General features: G+C 67.6%; 1 protein-coding gene across 2 annotated transcripts in view; it reads right to left on the reverse strand.

The window, feature by feature from the left end:
• Positions 1–308: 308 nt before the first annotated feature.
• The window catches only part of INPP5A (inositol polyphosphate-5-phosphatase A), a 64,499-nt gene continuing 47,700 nt past the window's right edge, over positions 309–17,107 (reverse strand). Inside the window, exons 9-16 of one of the 2 annotated variants that reach the window (XM_055119041.1) lie at positions 16,038–16,122; positions 10,448–10,543; positions 9,842–9,916; positions 5,473–5,546; positions 2,670–2,781; positions 1,713–1,781; positions 1,277–1,313; positions 309–1,143 (exon numbers count right to left, since the gene is read on the reverse strand). In XM_055119041.1, coding sequence (XP_054975016.1) covers positions 1,097–1,143; positions 1,277–1,313; positions 1,713–1,781; positions 2,670–2,781; positions 5,473–5,546; positions 9,842–9,916; positions 10,448–10,543; positions 16,038–16,122 — 595 coding nt within the window. In that variant the 3' untranslated portion in view covers positions 309–1,096. Of the gene's footprint in view, positions 1,144–1,225; positions 1,314–1,712; positions 1,782–2,669; positions 2,782–5,472; positions 5,547–9,841; positions 9,917–10,447; positions 10,544–16,037; positions 16,123–17,107 lie in introns of both variants that reach the window. The other variant, XM_055119042.1, reaches the window with a different exon arrangement.

The raw sequence follows: 17,107 nt of genomic DNA on the forward strand, positions 1-17,107 counted from the left end.
GGTCAATTAAATCTAATTCAGGAGGAGGCGGAGGCGGGGCGGGCAGGGTGTGTGTGTGTGTGGGGAGGGGGGGACGGGCAGCAGCACCGACCCCAGGCCAGACCAGAGAAGGGGAGCGAGTGCCTGGGTGGGTGGCTCCTCTGGGGCCAGCAGCTGATTCTCTCAGCGCCGGTCAGTGAAGATTCCGGCTGCAGAGCGGCGCCCAGGTACCTCGGAGGAGCCCAGGGAAGGTCAGTGCTGTCTGCAGGGTTCTGGGAGCCGGGCCGGGAAGGCGTGCGAGGGCGCGAGGGAAGAGACCGAGGCAGAACTCTTGTCACCATGATCAGGTTTATTGCTTAGGAAACAAAACGGCCACTTCTAAAGGCCTCCCAGGTGACCCGCAGGACGCGGGGCCCCACCCCCAACAGTAGTGATTCATCTAGGGCAGGAGCCCGCCTCGCGGCCGGCCGCCGGGGTCTGTAGTGTTCTGAAGCGGGTCGGCCCAGGCAGCCCGAGCTAGCGGGAGCGGCAGGCAGAGCCGGCTCTGGGCGGTTCCGCTCTGGGTCCAGCTCCCCACCACAGAGCAGGAGGGGGCCGGGCGGGGCTGGCGGGGACACTCGCTGCCCACCGCTCTCAGCCTGGAAAGTCTATTTAGCCTAAGTTTGGGTAAGATTTATAAATTACTTTAAAAAGTATATATTTATATATATTTATAGATATAAAATGGGAAGCAGCCGCAGTGATTCAAAAACCATGGAGCATGGCAGTAGAGTGACTGACAGAGGGTCGCGGAGTGAATGCGGGGACCCGGGTCTCCGGCTGTCCCCGTCCCCGGCTGCGGAGGGCCTGGCGCCTGTGTGCGCTGCGCGGGGCCGCAGCGGGATCCTTGCTGTCTACGAGACTTTTGGCAACAGCACTGTGACTTATTAAAAACCCAGTATTTCTACTTGATGTCACATGAGCAGACAGGACAGTGAGGTATGTGAGGCTCGGAACAGTCCGGAACAGTCCGGAGCTGAAGCGGAGTGTGCGGCCAGCCGTGGCGGCGGCTCAGGGCTCGCGGATGGACGGACGACAGACGGACGGACGGACGGATGGACGCTGCTCCCGCCGCCAGCTACGGGGGGTCACGAGGGGGCTTCTCGTGCCGCTGCCCTCTCCTGCCTGTGTGGGAGCAAGGGTCAGTCACGGGCTCACACGCACCAGGAAAAGCTCAAAAGGAACTCGAGGGAAGGAGGATATTTACCCACACGTCACTGCACTACACAACACTTGCGCACACGGGCGTGAGGTTTACCTGCCCCGGGCGCCAGGCGGAAGGCCAGGAACACGGGCTGCAGTGGGGAGAAGAGAGACGTCAGGACCCCGGCCCGGCCCCCCACCACCGGGAGTGAGCACTGCCCGGCCCTGCCACAGGCAGAGCGTCCACGTGGGACATGAACGCCGGCACTGCCACCACCTGCAGGTCGAGGGCAGGCCCCGGGGCGGCCCACGAGCGGCCACCTGCTGCGGGTTCCCAGCAAGGCCACCGGGTGAGGGCCACGGCTGCGGCCACGTGTCCGGACACCCCAGACCTTCCATGCTGGACTCCCGGCGCCTGGCCCTCGGCTGCAGAGCGTCTGACCCTGCGGTCAACAGGCGGGTCCGGTTCTGGCCACCTCTGCGCCTTACCCTCGCCCGCCACCAGCCCTCCTGCCTCGCTCGGGCTGCCCGGCCGCGGGGGGCCCCGTCACCTTGTGGTCTCCCATGCAGACGCTGGGCCCCATGTGGTCGTAGGTGACCACCTTCTCCTCGCTCTCCGACTGGGGAAGCAAACAGAGGGCAGAGGTGGGGGCTGGGGCCTGCGGGAGCAGCGCGGCCCCGCTGCCCACCGCCCACCGCCCGCCCGGCTCAGCACTGGGGCCACTGCGGCCAAAGGCTCTGCAGGGGGGATGTGCGGGGTGCCAGGCTGACCACACCGTGGCCACGGGCCGCCGCTCTGTCCCCGCGCCCGGCATGGCGGAGACGGCTCCTTCAGCAGGCCCCAGGACCGGATCCGAAGCGGCAGGAACGCGGTTCCGGCTGCGTGATCGAGACACAGCCAGCGTGCCGCCCGTCCCCTCCCGCGGGACAGCGCTGCCTCCGCTGTTTCCGGGCCGGGCAGACGTGGACGCGGCGACGCAGCCGAGCGTGGTGTGATGGATGAGCCTCGCGCCTCAGAAGCTGCTGGCGTCTGCTCGCCCGGCCCTGCTGCGGGGGCGGGGCCGTCCCGGGAGCAGGGTGGGGCAGGTGCGGGGGCGGGGGTGCCAGCGTGTGCTCAGGCTGACCCTCGGCCGTGTCCACAGCTCAGGCCTGGCCCAGCTCCGGCTGTGGCCAGGGTGGGGCTCGCGGGGGACAGGCAATCGGGGCGCCCGGGGTTGGGGTGGGCGAGGGCCGTGGACAAGCCTGACCCCACACATTCCCTGCAGGCCCCAGCTGACCCAGCCCTGGGCGGGGCTGTGGGTGCTGACAGGAGGGGTGGGCTCAGGGGGTGCCTCCTGGCAAGGGGCACGGCAGAGGGGTGTGTCCCGACACTCCCCCCAGGCTGCAGCCCGGGGCCAGGCCTACCCGCAGCGCCTCCCCGCTCCACACAGGCCCCAAGGGCTGGGAGTGGTCCACCCACAGCCCACCCCCCAGCCTGCCAGCGAGCTGGGCCCCTGCAGGGCACTCACCCTCAGGACCAGCTCCTTGGCGGTCGGGGACATGAGCACCCGGTCACACCAGGCTGGGCAGCGCGTGCTCATGTACAGCTGGCCCTGGCTGCTGTCCTCGCTGTACGGGTAGCTGCGGAGACAGCGGGGGGGGGGGGGGGCAAGTCACGTGAGGAAGCTCCTGGGACAAAGACCACCTGGTGGCCGCCGAGGGCCAGCTCCCGCTGCCGCCTTCTGGGGGTGCTGCCCACAGGGCCCCCCGCAGGCCGGTGCCGGACACCGCACCAAGCAGCCCTGTGGGCAGCAGGGTCCTCTCACAACACTTCGGGGCTGGGGCCCCGGGGGTGAGGCCCGGGGGCAGGATCAAGCGCTGGGGCGGACAGTGCAGCGGTGAGGGGTGGGCCAGGTGTTTGAGGGCCCCAGGGCCCCTGCTGAGGTGCGTCCCTCTGGGCCTGCACGTCTGGGTGGCTGATTCGTGGGTTCTCAAGGTTGCTCCCACCTGTGCAGGTGAGCTGGGGCCCTGGTCTCCCCGTGGGGGTTTCAGACAGCTGACCCTCAGAGGGCCGGGGGGCTCAGCCTGCTGCATCCTGAACCAGACCCACCTGGACCCACACCCCAATCAGGAGACTGGCCTCCACGGGCACCCCAGGACCTCTCCAGATGGGCTGGACACTGCGGAGCCACGGTTCCCACAGACCTCACTGACCCGGGTTCGAGGCCGGGCACTTGAGGACAGGAGGTTCTGCCGGACACAGGGGAACGGCTGACCCATGTGTGGCCAGCTTGCTGGGGCTAAGGCTTTCACCTGGCACCCTGAAGCCCAAGGAAGGGCCAGCCACTGTGAGTGGGCAGCAAGAGGCGGGGTGCCCGCAGGTGGGCACTGCCAGCCCTTCTCTGAAGGTGCCGCAGTGGGCGTGCGGGCGTCATGGGGTAGGGCTGGCCCTGCACGCTGAGCTGAGAGCAAGCCCGCGGGGTGATAAGGCCACAGTCGCCCACCACCCCGTCCTGCAGGGTGTGGGTGGCCGAGTCCCGGGTGGGAGACTGAGGAGGCTTAGGGGAGCAGGGGCCACGGCTGGGAGAACATCCGGCAGCTCTGAGGGGCCCTGCAGGCTGACAGGGGACCCCCACACTTGGTTCCCAAATATGGTCACTGAACTTCCTGTAGGAGCCAAGTCCAAGGAACACATTCGACTGGGCAGGGGGCCGAGGGTCACTGGCTCAGCAGCTGAGAGGCTGGAGGCTCGGCCCCCTCTCCGGAGGCCTGCTCGGGCCCAGCACTCGGCCCAGCTCTCCCACATGGCTGCCCCACTGTGGCCAGATGACCCCTGGATGCTCTTAGCCCGTCATGACAGATGCATGCTGGCGGGGAGGGCTGAGGGGGTGGTCTCCAGGCATCGGCCAGCACCTCCACGGGGGTCCTCCCCGAGCATGGGGTCCCAGGGGTGTCTCACTGCTAAGGGCCAGACAAGGGCAGGACCCAGGAGTCCCAAGGGCGCAGTGGCGGCCCTGGAGCTGCCTTTCAGCCTGGGGTGGGCGTGGGCTCTGCAAGAGCGACCTTCTGGAAGGAAGTGTGGGCCTGCGGTGCGCCCACTCCCCCGGGAGCAGGGCGGTCAGGCACAGGCTCACTGGGGGCCCCAGAGAAGTGACCCAGGCTGGGGTCCCCACTTCTGACAGCCAAGCTCTGTTCTGATGACCCACACCAGCCACACAGCACATGCACACATACCAAGACCACACGCGAGACTCGAACACGCAGGGCTCCACCCACACAGTCCCGGGACACACAGGTGCTACGCCACCAGCTCTGCACACATGGCCCACCACGTGCAAACTCTTACACGCCTGCACACGAGCCCAGGTGGCCCAGGGCACCAGGCCCCGCCTACCACCCCACAGCACGGCAGTGCCAGGGGGCCCTTCTGGGGAGGGAGGGGGCGTGACAGTGCGGAAGCGGCCGGGTCGCTGATGGTGGCGCCCCCTCAGCACCTGAGCAGGGCCCCCTTCCTGGCGGGGGGGTCTCCTTGCTGGAGTCGGCCGGGCCGCAGGGGCTGCTCACAGCACAGTCTGACTCCGCTCTGGCCGGGCAGAGACACTCTGCCACTGACCACAGCCGCCGGACAGCCCGCGCCCCAGCGAGACCCACCCCCGAGACCCGCCCCCCAGAGACCCACCCCGAAACCCGCCCCCCGAGACCCACCCCCCCAGACCCGCCCCCCGAGACCCGCCCCCAGTCAGCCTGGGGTCAGCCCCGAGCCCTGGACTGGGCATGTCCAGAGCTGCCTGCACCCCAGATCTGGCCCGCCCAGACCCCCGACTCAGGGCCGCACACGCCCCCAGTGGGCAGGGCGGGATGAGAAGGCCTCGCTGCCCACGTGCTGGGGCCCCTGGCACCCCCTATGCCCCCTCTGTGCCAGGTGTTCTCCAGCTCAGCCCTGGGCGCACACTGCACACCTGCTCCTCCCGACCCCTCGGCAGGGCCAGCGCAGTGTCCCCGGAGGGGCCGGGGTGCCGCCATCCCCGGGGCAGACTGGGCCAGGGTTCCCGCTGAACAGTCCTTAAAACTGCCCACTGGTCCGCGTGCCAACTGCTGAGCACCGCGGCGAGGGCTGGCCGGAGAGATGCTGCTTGGCAGCTGGGCTGCGGTGGCCGCATGGACGGGTGCCTGTGTCCGGGGCGGGTACCACCCCCCGCAGCCCAGACCCCTGGCCGGCGAGGGGGGCCCGACAGCCTCGCGTGCACAGAACGTGGAGCACAGCCGGCGCCCCCATAGCCGAAGGGGTCAGGAGCAGGACCGAGGGGACGCCCTGTGCCGGGAGGCCCTTACCTGGGAGGGAAGCAGATGTCCAGCTCACACAGCCTGTCCTTAAACACGGACAGCTCTCTGTCGAACTCTAAGAGCTGCGGAGACACGGAGAAATGGGGAGTCACGCCGTGAGTCCCGGGGCTGTGGCCAGCAGAGGGACCCAACCGGGGCCTTGCCCAGGGGCCTCCTCACCCGTCCTGCCCCATGGCCGTGGGCACCCCCCACACGTGTGACCATCAGCACATCTGCTCTGGTATCTGCGTGCCAGGCTGGCGGTACCTGAGCCGCTGCCCCGCCCTGCCCTGCCTGAACCAACGGCGGCTGCCTGACTGCTGTCCTAGGGTGGCTGAGGGGCAGTCCCCCCCGCAGCGCTTTGGGGGAACCACCACTGCAGGCACTTGGGGGAGCTGACAAATTCTGGTGCCCCCCCACATCCCTACGATCCAGGGGACACGAGGACAGACACAGACCTCAGGCCCTGCCAAGTGAGGAAGAGCACCCAGGAGGGCCCAGGGCACCGCTCATCACACAGTCACCCAGTTCCTAGGGAACAGTGGCAGTTAAACAAAGTCCCTCCCAAAGTGAGTTACACACACACTCAGAATCAGAGAAACAGGGACAGTTACACAGCCACCAGAAACAGGGACGGTGATACACACCATCACTCAGAAATAGACAGAGCTACACGCAGTGACACTCAGAAATGGTGAGTTATATGTGCATTCAGAAATGGTGACAGTTACGCTGTCACTCCAAAACAGTGACAAAACTACACACAGCAGACACACTGAAAAATGATGACAGAGTTATACACAGTCATACACAATTGCTCAGAAATGGTTACAAAGTTGCAAACAGAGCCCGTGACTAGGAGCTACATGGTTAAGTCCAATTACTCACAGCCATACAGTTACAGTTACTGGGTTATAAATGCTACAGTGACATTCGGTTACTCTAGTGACAGTTACTTGGAAATTGTTACCAGTCACCCTCAGTTACATTCTGCTACTTAAGAGTCATCTGAAGTTACACCGTTGCTGTTACTTAGTGACACTTCTAGTTACACAGAACAGACTGCAGTCCGGTCACACAGACACAGTTGTGCAAGGCTGCACACTCCAAGCCAGTCAACCCCAGCTCATCCACATTTGCAGTGACTCGGCCACACAAAGCTGCTCCCCTACCAGTCACGCACAGCTCGAGGCAGGGGCAGCCCGCTTCAGCACCTCCAGAGGGGCGCCCCCGCTTGCTCTGGCAGTTTTCACCAGCCACTTCCTTTCCCCATGCTGGGGGCACGCGGGGCCAGCACCCACCTGAAGTCCCCAGTCCACTTTCCACCTGTCCCCGTTCCCTGTGTCCAGGGGACACCTGCTGAGTGTCCCCGTGTCAGGAGCTGGCTGCTCTCCACCTGTCACCTCCTCCCTGGCTGTCCTACCCGCTGGCCGCTGGTTCCAGGGCACTCCTGAGGGTGCACATGGACACTGGATGCCAGCCCGGCTGCTAGGGCCACGCTCTGGTTCCCAGTATCAGTTCCCCAGCCAAGCTCCCGTCCCCAGCACGGCACGTGGGGATGCCCGGCCGCACACTGGCCTGTCCCCTGCGGCAGGTCTCTGTGTGACATCTGGCGTGCTGTCATTCAGACTCAGTCCGCCTGGGGTGCACTGGCAGTGCCGGCACTGGCGTCTCGCCCAGCAGCTGTGCGGGCTGGCGGCAGGGGCCAGACCCCTCGCAGCCCCCGACGGAAGGCTCCTTCTCTTGACTGTCGCCAACTCGCGCTGCCTGAGGTCACAGGTCGACTGTGGTCACCACGCGCGTGTCCTTCTTACGGGATGGAGCAACCGTGCTGGAGCACAGCGCTGGGTAGGGAAGTGTCTGGGCACTGCCCACGGTAAGACCCCGTGTGTGGGCACAGGCGTGGGTCCGTGCGAGGGGCCGTCCGCTGTCCCCCACTCAGGCGGGTTCTGGGCCACTTGGAACCCCAGCCAAGAGGGCTGCAGTGGCCCTGGCGGTGAGACCTCGGCGGGCTCTCAGGGTGCTGTGTGCTCTGGGGAAGGGCTGCGGCCAGGGCAGTGCCGTGACGGAGGTGCTTAGACCCCATCCCTTTCCTTGGCCCAGGCGGTGAGTGAGAGTCAGACCAGGTGAGGATGTGCTGTGGGGAGGCCTGGGGCCTGTCCTGGGGGGCTTCAGGGCGGCCTGCGCTGGCCCCAGACCCGGAGGGCACGGCCGGGCAGTCTCGGAGCTCTGATCGGGAGTCACACTGCGTCCGGCCCTGCTCAGCCTGCGTCTGCGGGGGCCGCTCGCAGCGTGCTGACGGATTTCACGTCTCGCCGATGTCCCTTGATTACAAGGTGAAGAAGCGCCAGGCGGTGCCTGGGCGGGGCCGGAGCAGCCGGCTCGTCCGTATCTGTCAGCGCGCCCGCACGCGGCCCACGCCGCCCGCACGCGGGAGAGCCGCAGCTGGCGCGCAGCTCGACACAGAACGTCTCCATCCACGCGGCCGCCTGCCCTGGGACAGTCACGGGAAATTTAATCTCTCCAAATCCTCACCAGGGCACTCCATCCTGCCGCCTGACAGCCACACTTATAATTAATTATACAATTTCGATGAGAATATCGACTAAACAAAGCTATAAATCATAGAAAAAGTCAATAGGCATGGACACATTCAATCATGTCCCGGCCAATGATTACTACCCTTAAAATACAATAATTATTTTCAGGAGCCAGCTCGAATTAAATTTCTGTCAGTCGGGTACAAGACCGGTGGTTGATGGCGGGGGCGAGCGGGCCGGGCTGCGCATCCATCCTGGCCGCGGTGGGCCGCAAGGCCGGGAGGCGGTGGCCCTGCGGGCGGCCCCGCCTGGAGTGTGGCACGGACGGGGCGGCCAGGCAGGGGCGTGTCTGGGGGCCGAGGCTGGGGCCAGCCACGCGTGTCCCGTTGCTGCCGTGACGCACAGCAAGGCCGTGGACATCTGCCCATGGGCCCCTCTGCCCTCCGAGTCCTCCTGACGTGAGGATGCGTGTCCCTCCAGGGGACCCTCGACAAAGGGAAGACGCGGCTGTTCCTGGGCAGCGACTCCTGCCCTCCCAGACGCTGAGGACCCTTTCGGCAGGGCCTGGCCCCCACTGCCCAGTGCCACCTTCCCATGCCCACCGCTACCCTCAAGGGGCCGCTGTCCTCCTGGGCCCCTGGGGGCTCAGACCCACAGGGTGGAGGGACACTGAGCCTCCCTCCAGTACAGCCCCCCGTGTAGCAGCCCCCACGCGGGGACAGGAGGCTCTGAGCCGGGGCCCGGGGCCGAGGGGGGACGGCAGGGAGAGGGGCTGAGAGCAGTGAGGATACCCGGCCTGTCCAGTGAGGAGCGGGTCTGTCTGTGAGAGGACATGGCCTGGCCCGTCACAGTCAGAGACTCGCCTCTGAGCACCTGATTCATTCTGACATGAAGAACCCTTATCAACACAGGGGAAACTGAGGTACCGGAGACAAGGGCACCTGCACGATGTGCCCTGACTGCAGAGTGTGTGAACTGAGACAGGACTCAGGACCCCAAGGGGGTCTAAGGGCAGCCCGCAGTGGGGGGTGAAGGGCCCAGGGCAAACAGGTGCCATGGGGCTGAGGGTGCCCTGTGGAGGCTGAAGGGCCTGCATGTGCACACACATGCACACAGGTGCACACAAAGGGACACACACATGGGTGTACATGCAGGTACGCACAGTATACACACGGGGATACACGGGTGCACACGCAGGGACACACATGGGTGTACATGCAGGTACACACAGTACACACACAGGGACACACATGGACACAGGTGCACACGCAGGGACACACATGGCTGCACATGCAGGGACACACAGGCACACAGGTGCACACGCAGGGATACACACAGAGTACACATACAGGGACACACAGGCACACAGGTGCACATGCAGGGACACACACAGGTGCACACACAGGGACACACACACAAGATACAGACACACACAGGTGCATACATACAGGACTATATATGTGCATGCAGACATGCATGTAGTGATGTGTGCATTGCATGTACATGCAGAGATGTGCACACTGACAGGACATGCCTGAATATATAGGCACACAGACGTGCAGATATGAGAGTACACATTCACACATGCACCAACATGTACAGGTGAAGAGACATGCAAATGCACAGATAAGGGAGGCTCTCCCTCTCTCTCTCTCTCTCTCTCTCTCTCTCACACACACACACACACACACACACACACACACACACACAGGACAGGGTCCCAGTCAGAGGCTGCCCCGCCCTCTGCACAGCTGGGGGAGTCTGTGGGCAGGGCACTGGGCGGGCAGCAGCTAAGCCCGGGTCAGCAGAGAAGGGCCCAGTCCCGGGGCGGCACTCACCGCGGTGCCATTGCTGTCCCGGAAAACATCCTGGTTGAAGTACTCGAACAGCTTCTTCTCCAGCTGCAGCATCACCTGCAGAGCCGGCGTCAGCAGGGGCCACCCGGACCCTCAGCCCGCCCTGGGCCTCAGCCCCCCCGCCCCGCCCTGGGCCTCGCCCCCCTGCCCTGCCCTGGGCCTCAGCGACCCCCCCTGCCCCGCCCTGGGCCTCAGCGACCCCCCCGCCCCCCCCTGCCCTGGGCCTCAGCAACCCCCCCGCCCCCCCTGCCCTGGGCCTCAGCCCCCCCCCACCCTGGGCCTCAGCGACCCCCCCTGCCCCGCCCTGGGCCTCAGCAACCCCCCCGCCCCCCTGCCCTGGGCCTCAGCAACCCCCCCGCCGCCCCCCCTGCCCTGGGCCTCAGCAACCCCCCCGCCCCCCCTGCCCTGGGCCTCAGCCCCCCCCCGCCCTGGGCCTCAGCGACCACCCCCCCCCCCCGCCCTGGGCCTCAGCAACCCCCCCACCCCCCCTGCCCTGGGCCTCAGCCCCACCCCCGCCCCACCCTGGGCCTCAGCGACCCCCCCACCCGCCCTGGGCCTCAGCCCCCCCCCCCGCCCCGCCCCACTTACCTTCCGGTCGTTGTCGGACTCCCTGAAGATGAGCTTCACCACCTCGTTGGTGTCTGCCGCCCGCACAGTCTGCATGGTGGCCTTGGTACAGAGGGTCTGTGGGGAGAGGGGCCTCATGGGGGCGCAGAGCCCACCACCAGCACCCACCCCGGCGCCGGACAGGCAGGGAAGGCAGCAGGGCTGGTGGCGGCCTGGAGACCCCCCGGTGGCTTCTGCCACTTGGGCGGTTGGACCCTCCTGGGTGAGGGGCGGCTGACTGGGTCCCTAACTGGGTCCCTTAGGCCACGGGTGGGGCTGAGCTCGGCAGGGGCCGGGGGGCGGGGGGAGTGGGCGTGGCCTGGGGGGGCTCTGCAGCGCTCACTCCCCAGTGGGCCGAGAGTCCCCCCAGCAGTTGCTGGCACTCAGCATGGAGCAGGGTCAGGTCAGCCGGCTTCCAATGGCCCCGAGCAGTGCGGGCACCACACACTGACAGCAGGGCTGGGCAGCGGGAGGGGCGGGCTCAGGGCACTCAGGCAGAGCCAGGCCCCCGCCACTCAGGGCCCTTTCCAAGAGAGCCCCCAGAGCTGCTCCACGGGGAGCTGGGCAGGATCGGACAGAGCCGGGAGGAGCAGGGCCTGGCGGCCGAGTGGCCTTCACGGCGACGGGCCCGAAGTCGTGCAGAAGGCCCCTGGCCTGCTCCGAGTGTCCCCCAGGACCCCGCGGGCTGGACGGGCAGGTCCAGGGCACTGGCGGGTGCGGGAGTAGGGAGCCCCAAGCAGCTGCGCTGTGCCGCGGTTCCTCCAGGCCCCCCACCCCCCGCCCGGAGCTGGTGGGGCACAGGTGAGGGTCCCAAGGTGCTGAGATGAACTGAAGCTTCTTGGGAAGTGGATCAGATTGGTGGGATTCAGGAGGAAGGCCCAGGGTGGGGGGGCTGAGGGGCCTGGTGAGGCCCCCCCAAGGCCTCCTGGTGGGACCGAGCAGAGGTTTTGCATCACCCCGAGGGGCCAGCAGGACCCCAAAGATGACCACCTCACGGGACCCTGCCCACTTGGCCCTGGGTACAGTCGTGCACCAGCCCTGGCTGCAAGCTGGGGGTTCCTGGGGACTGACCCCCTCAGGCGAGGAGATGAGCCGGGGCAGAGAGACAGTGCAGCACCCACGGGCCCTGGAGACCCCCCATTGGCCTCCCTGCCGTCTCTGCCAGGGCCACGCGAGCCCTGCAGGGACGTGGCACCGCGGAGGACACAGAGCTGACGGCGCAAGGCCAAAGATCAAGCAGGGCCTGCAAGTCCCGGGGGCAGGTGCCCCGTCACCCCCCACCCCACCCCGGTGGCCGGCATGCAGGAGTGCGGGGCCAGCACCCCGGCCTGCTGAGCCGGGTGAGGCCGGTGCCGCCCCCGCAGGACAGTGCTCCCCTCCCTGACACCCGGTTTCTCAGGGTCCTGCACTGCCCCTCTCCAGGGACCAGGAATCTCGGTGGACGTGCCCCTCACGGCGACTCACGCCCCAACTTCACCGAGGGGCACTGGCCGCCATGTCCTTTGCGAGGACAGCTCTGACCACTGAGAGGCAGACCCCTTTTCCTTAGACGCCAGTGAAACCAACGGCCCTCACCACGGACTGTTCCCTGGAGACCAGCAGGACGGCCGGGGAGGCCAAGGAGTTGGCCAGGAGGCTGCCCCCATGGCTCGTCCTGCAGTGCCCCCGTCCCCAGCCTCAGCTGTGTCTGCTCCACGCTGCCCCCACCAGCCTTTATGAAGGTCCAGCTCCAGGGCCTGCCGGGACGGCCATGCAGGAGCCCAGAGGTGCCAGCCTGGGGAAGGGCACAGGCCTGGGTGGGCACTGCCCACAGCACTAGGGCACCAGCCTCCACGGAGCAATGCCAGCACCCCCCCGCCCCCCGCCCTGTGCACATTGTCAACTGTTTGCCCAGAACAACAACGCGCCATAAAGACCCTTTCATCCCTGCGGCACCCATGGCAACAGCCAAGGCCCTGCTGGCGTCAGCGGGAGGCGGTTCCCAAAGGAAGCGCGAGTGGGCCCAGCCTGCGTCCAGGGAGGGCGGTGCCGGCCAGGCCGGGGCTGCCCCGTGTCCCAGCACGAGGTGTCGGCAGAGGCCCCGCCCCCAGCCCGCGACCCTGGGAGCCCAGCTTGTCAGAGGCAGGGCGCGTGCGAGCACAGGACACCTGCCTGCACACAGCCAGCCCCGGGGCCCTCAGGTGTGGCCCTGAGCAAAACACGGAGATCTACCCTGTGAGAGCGAACACGCAGGAAGCGCCCCCCACGGCCCTGGCACCCCATCCCGCAGCATCCCGCCTGGATGTGACATGCAGAGCAGCCGAGATCAGGAATGACACCCGGCTGGTTTCACGGCTGCTGTCACGGGCCCCATGAAACCAGCCGCGGCGGGTGCGAGCAGCGACTAAGGATGTGCTCAGCATGCAGGGCACCCGCAGCAGCTCCACAGGCGGCCAGAGGCAGGCGGCAGGCTGGGGAGCGGCAGGGGCACGCGCCTCGGGCTGACGCAGAGCTCTGGAGCTGCCCCCCCGGGTCTGCAGTTAAGGCTGACGTGCTGGGGTCTGCAGGGCCGGGCCGGGAGGCAGGACTGGCCACTGCAGCCCGCGGGGCAGGAAGCCCGTGTCCTGCTGGGCTGGGGAAGCAGCAGGGGCGCCCAGGTCCTGCACGAGGTGCGTGGGGTGGCCCTGGCACAGCTGTCCCCGCCCCGCTCTGAGCAGGGCTGCCCCCGGGGAGGGCAGTAGCCTGGCAAACGCGGGACCGTCCCACACCGCCATGCCCCGCCCGGGCCCGCACCTGCCCTGCCCTGCCAGGGAGTGGGTCTGAACACGCCGCCACGCTCCACAGGCCATCCATCACGGTGAAGGACGGCAGGTGGGCGGGCCGGGGCGCGCGGGGACGAGAGCGCCTGGCACCACCGTCACTCTCTGTCACTGGGGCCAGCTGAGCGCCCAGCTGCCAGTTGTCACCGCGCAGAAAACATGCTCTGTGAGCCTCGTGCCGGCGTTCCTCAGCTCCGTGCCCACGGCCCGGCAGGCGCACAGGATGAGCACGTTTGATTTGCGTGTTTAATTATGGCTGAAGCAACACGCTCAGAGCTGGGCGCCGCCCTCGGTTCTGCTCCAGCGGCTCCGTATAAATTAGCATCTGAAATAGGAGCCGGAGCCAGACACGGCCTTCCCCGCCCTGCCTCTCCCACCCACACCTCGGGAGCAGCCCGCACAGCCCTGCCCGCAGCCCTGCCCGCACCTGCACCCCTACACCCACACCCACACCCTGCACCCGCACCCACACCCCTGCACCAGCACCCCACTCCCTGCACCCGCACCCACACCCCGCACCCGCACCCCACACCCCTACACCCGCACCTACAACCCGCACCCGCAACCCACACCCCTACACCAGCACCCCACACCCTGCACCCGCACCCACACCCCTGCACCAGCACCCCACACCCCTACACCAGCACCCACACCCCTACACCAGCACCCACAACCCTGCACCCGCACCCCACACCCGCACCCACACCCCACACCCCTACACCAGCACCCACAACCCTGCACCTGCACCCCACACCCTGCACCTGCCCCCCACAACCCTGCACCCCAAACCTCACACCCGCACCCACAGCCCTGTACCTGCACCCCACAGCCCTACACCCACACCCTGTACCTGTCCCCACACCACTACACCAGCACCCACAATCCTGCACCCGCACCCCACACCCCTACACCCGCACCCACAACCCTGCACCAGCACCCCACACCCCTACACCAGCACCCACAACCCTGAACCAGCACCCCACACCCTGCACCCACACCCACACCCCTGGACCCACACCCACAACCCTGCACCTGCACCCACAACCCTGCACCTGCACCCCACACCCTACACCAGCACCCACAACCCTGCACCCCAAACCTCACACCTGCACCCCACAGCCCTGTACCTGCACCCCACAGCCCTACATCCACACCCTGCACCCTCACCCCACCCCTACACCTGCACCCACACCCCTATGCTCACACCCAAATCCTGACACCCGCACCCCACATCCCTGTGCCCGCACCTCTACACCCCTACACCCACATCCCACACAGCCCTACACCCACACCCCACACCCCTATATTGGCACCCCACAGCCCTGCACCCGCACCCCTGTACCCTCACCTCTGCATCCCTGCAGCCACACCTCCAAACCCCTATCCCGGCATCTCGACACCCCCACCCCGTAACTGCACCCCAAGGCCCCATGCCGCACCTACGCCCCTGCACCTGCACTCCACACCCGCTTCTCCAACACCTGCCGTGACCGCCCACAGGGCAGCCAAGTGCCCTCTGCCTCGAGTGCTGGAGGCCCGGTGTCCGGCCACTGGTGACCTGCACTCTAGCCCTGTCCGCTCCCCCCAGCACTCAGTGTCCTGCTGCAGTGACAGCACCTGAGAGCCGGCCCGGAGTGGACAGGGGCCCAGCCCCCGGGACAGCAGGTCAGGGTCAGAGTGCAAAGGGCAGGGGCAGTGGCAGGTGGCTGGGCAGAAGAGTCTGGGCCCCGCAGCCCCACGTGCCGAGCAGCGCGGGGGTCCTGGTGGCTCACCCTGCTCCAGGGACCGCTGTGGGCTTCAGGAGCGCAGGCGTGGGGCGAGAGCCCAGCAGGGACCCGGCTGAGGCCACGCGTGCGTCCGCCCCCCGGGGCTGGGGCCAGGGCCCGGCCTGTGGGGACGCTGCCCTCCGCAGCTCCCGGGAGAGCGGCCAGACGGCCTGGTGGGTCCCCCGGCAGCTTCCGTGTCTCTCCCCGGGCAGGCTGGGTGGTGCGGCCCACCCAGGGGTCCCAGGGGCTCTGGGCATGAGCAGCTTCCTGTCCCTCCACAGGGCTGCCTGGGGCACTGGCTCAGGGCGGCCTGAGGGAGGGTGCTGGGGCGGGGGCGGCCCCGTCTGCCTGCTCACTGTGCCGTGACCACCCCGACCAGCCCCTCTGCAGATGCGCCACTGTCCCAGAGGGGCTCGGAGGGGTCCCCCGGCCCTTCAGGGTCTGCTTCTCGGGGCTATGGGGGTGTCCTGACGGCTGCAGACCCAGAACGTCTCAGGACTGAGGTGGCTGCTGCCCTCTCCGGGGTCCGGCCCTTCCCCCTTCCCGGGCCGTGGACCCTGACACCACCCACAGCAGAGAAAGTTCTGGGGTGACCTCAGTGTCTCCCCTGGCCTGTGCCTGCCACACAGACACCCGCTCTGTCCAGGAATATTCTAGAAGCCTCCTGATGGCCAACGTGGGTCTTGTGAGGCCTGGAGCCCCGCCCCCCGACACAGGATGGACACAGGTGGGACAGAGGCTGTCACTGGGGGGAGGAAGGGGCAGAGCTGGCATGGACGGCCACACTCGCTTGTCCAGTGCTGGCACTGGGCCCCTGGACACCAGCATGGACTTCACCATGCTCTACCCAGCGGGGACCTGCTCGGGAGCCCCAGGGCGTCCAGGCCCCTGGTGAGTGAAGCCGCCGGCGCCGGGGCACTGCTCCAAGGCACGCGGGCCGTCCTCGGGTGGGCTGCCCTCGTCAGGGCCGGCCCAAGTGCAGGCCGCGCGGGGCCCCGCGGCACCCACCTCCACCACGGACTTGGAGTCCAGCCGGAAGTTGAAGTCGCCGAAGACGAAGTAGGCGGCCTTCTCGAACCTCTGGTCGACGATCCTGCGAGGGAAGGGGAGGCGCCACGGGCTCAGGGTGGGCGGCTCCGGCCACACGCCCACCCCGAGATGGGGTCACCACGACGGGCGCCAGACAGCCCGGTGGGTGGGAGAGCCCGGGGCCGCAGCAGCGGGAGAGCTGACTCCCCCGCTCGTCACTCTCCGGCCCGGTCGGCGGGGCAGGGAGGGCACCCTGTGGCCCCGCGGTGGTCAGTGCCCGGGAGAGGCCGCTGACCGAGGCGCAGAGCGGCTGCCCTCCTGGCACCGGGCAGCACCAGCTTCTCCTGATCCACTCCTGGGTCGGGGGAGCCCAGGGGCCCGTGTGATTCCAGGGACACGCCAGGAGGTGGGGATTAGCAGGCGCCACCAGCACGGGCACGTGTGGGGCAGTGGGTCACGCCGGTGCCCGTCACCCCCGTGCGTCTGGGCCGGCTGGGCTGCTCCCGCAGGCTCCGCTCTTCCTTCCGGGACAGAGGGGGGCTTCCTGGCGTCTCAGCAAACTCGGTCCCACATGGCCCGTGGGCCTCAAGGCTGGCCCCTTCCTCTCTCGGCTGCCCTGACCCTGGGTCCCTGTGTGGGGCACGTGTCCACTCGGGCTCACCGGGGTGGCCACAGCCTTCCCTGGGCCCCTGGGAGGAGCCTTGTGCTGTTCCCACGTCCTCCCAGGCCAGACACGGCGCCTGAGACGCCCGTTCCCACAGGGGCTCCCAAGGCGAGGCCTCCTGGCCACTGTGTAAGAGCCGGGGGCCTGGGCTCCTGGGCCCCTGTACTGATGCGCCCAGCAGGTGTGGCTCAGGCCCTGGCTTCAGGCCGCAGGCTGGTCTCTGTGGCCACGCGGGTGGGGGCTGCCCTCCATGCCCTGTGCTGGCTGGTGAGTGCCCAGCAGGCCTCGGAGGGTGGGATGGGAGTGTGGGGACGGGGCAGGGACCCGGCCCGAAGGGAGCGGGCGGTCCAGGCCGTGACTGCCCAGGACGTGCTGGTGGCTGACT

Source organism: Sorex araneus, chromosome 11 (genome assembly GCF_027595985.1).
Source record: "Sorex araneus isolate mSorAra2 chromosome 11, mSorAra2.pri, whole genome shotgun sequence".
Classification (NCBI taxonomy): domain Eukaryota; kingdom Metazoa; phylum Chordata; class Mammalia; order Eulipotyphla; family Soricidae; genus Sorex; species Sorex araneus.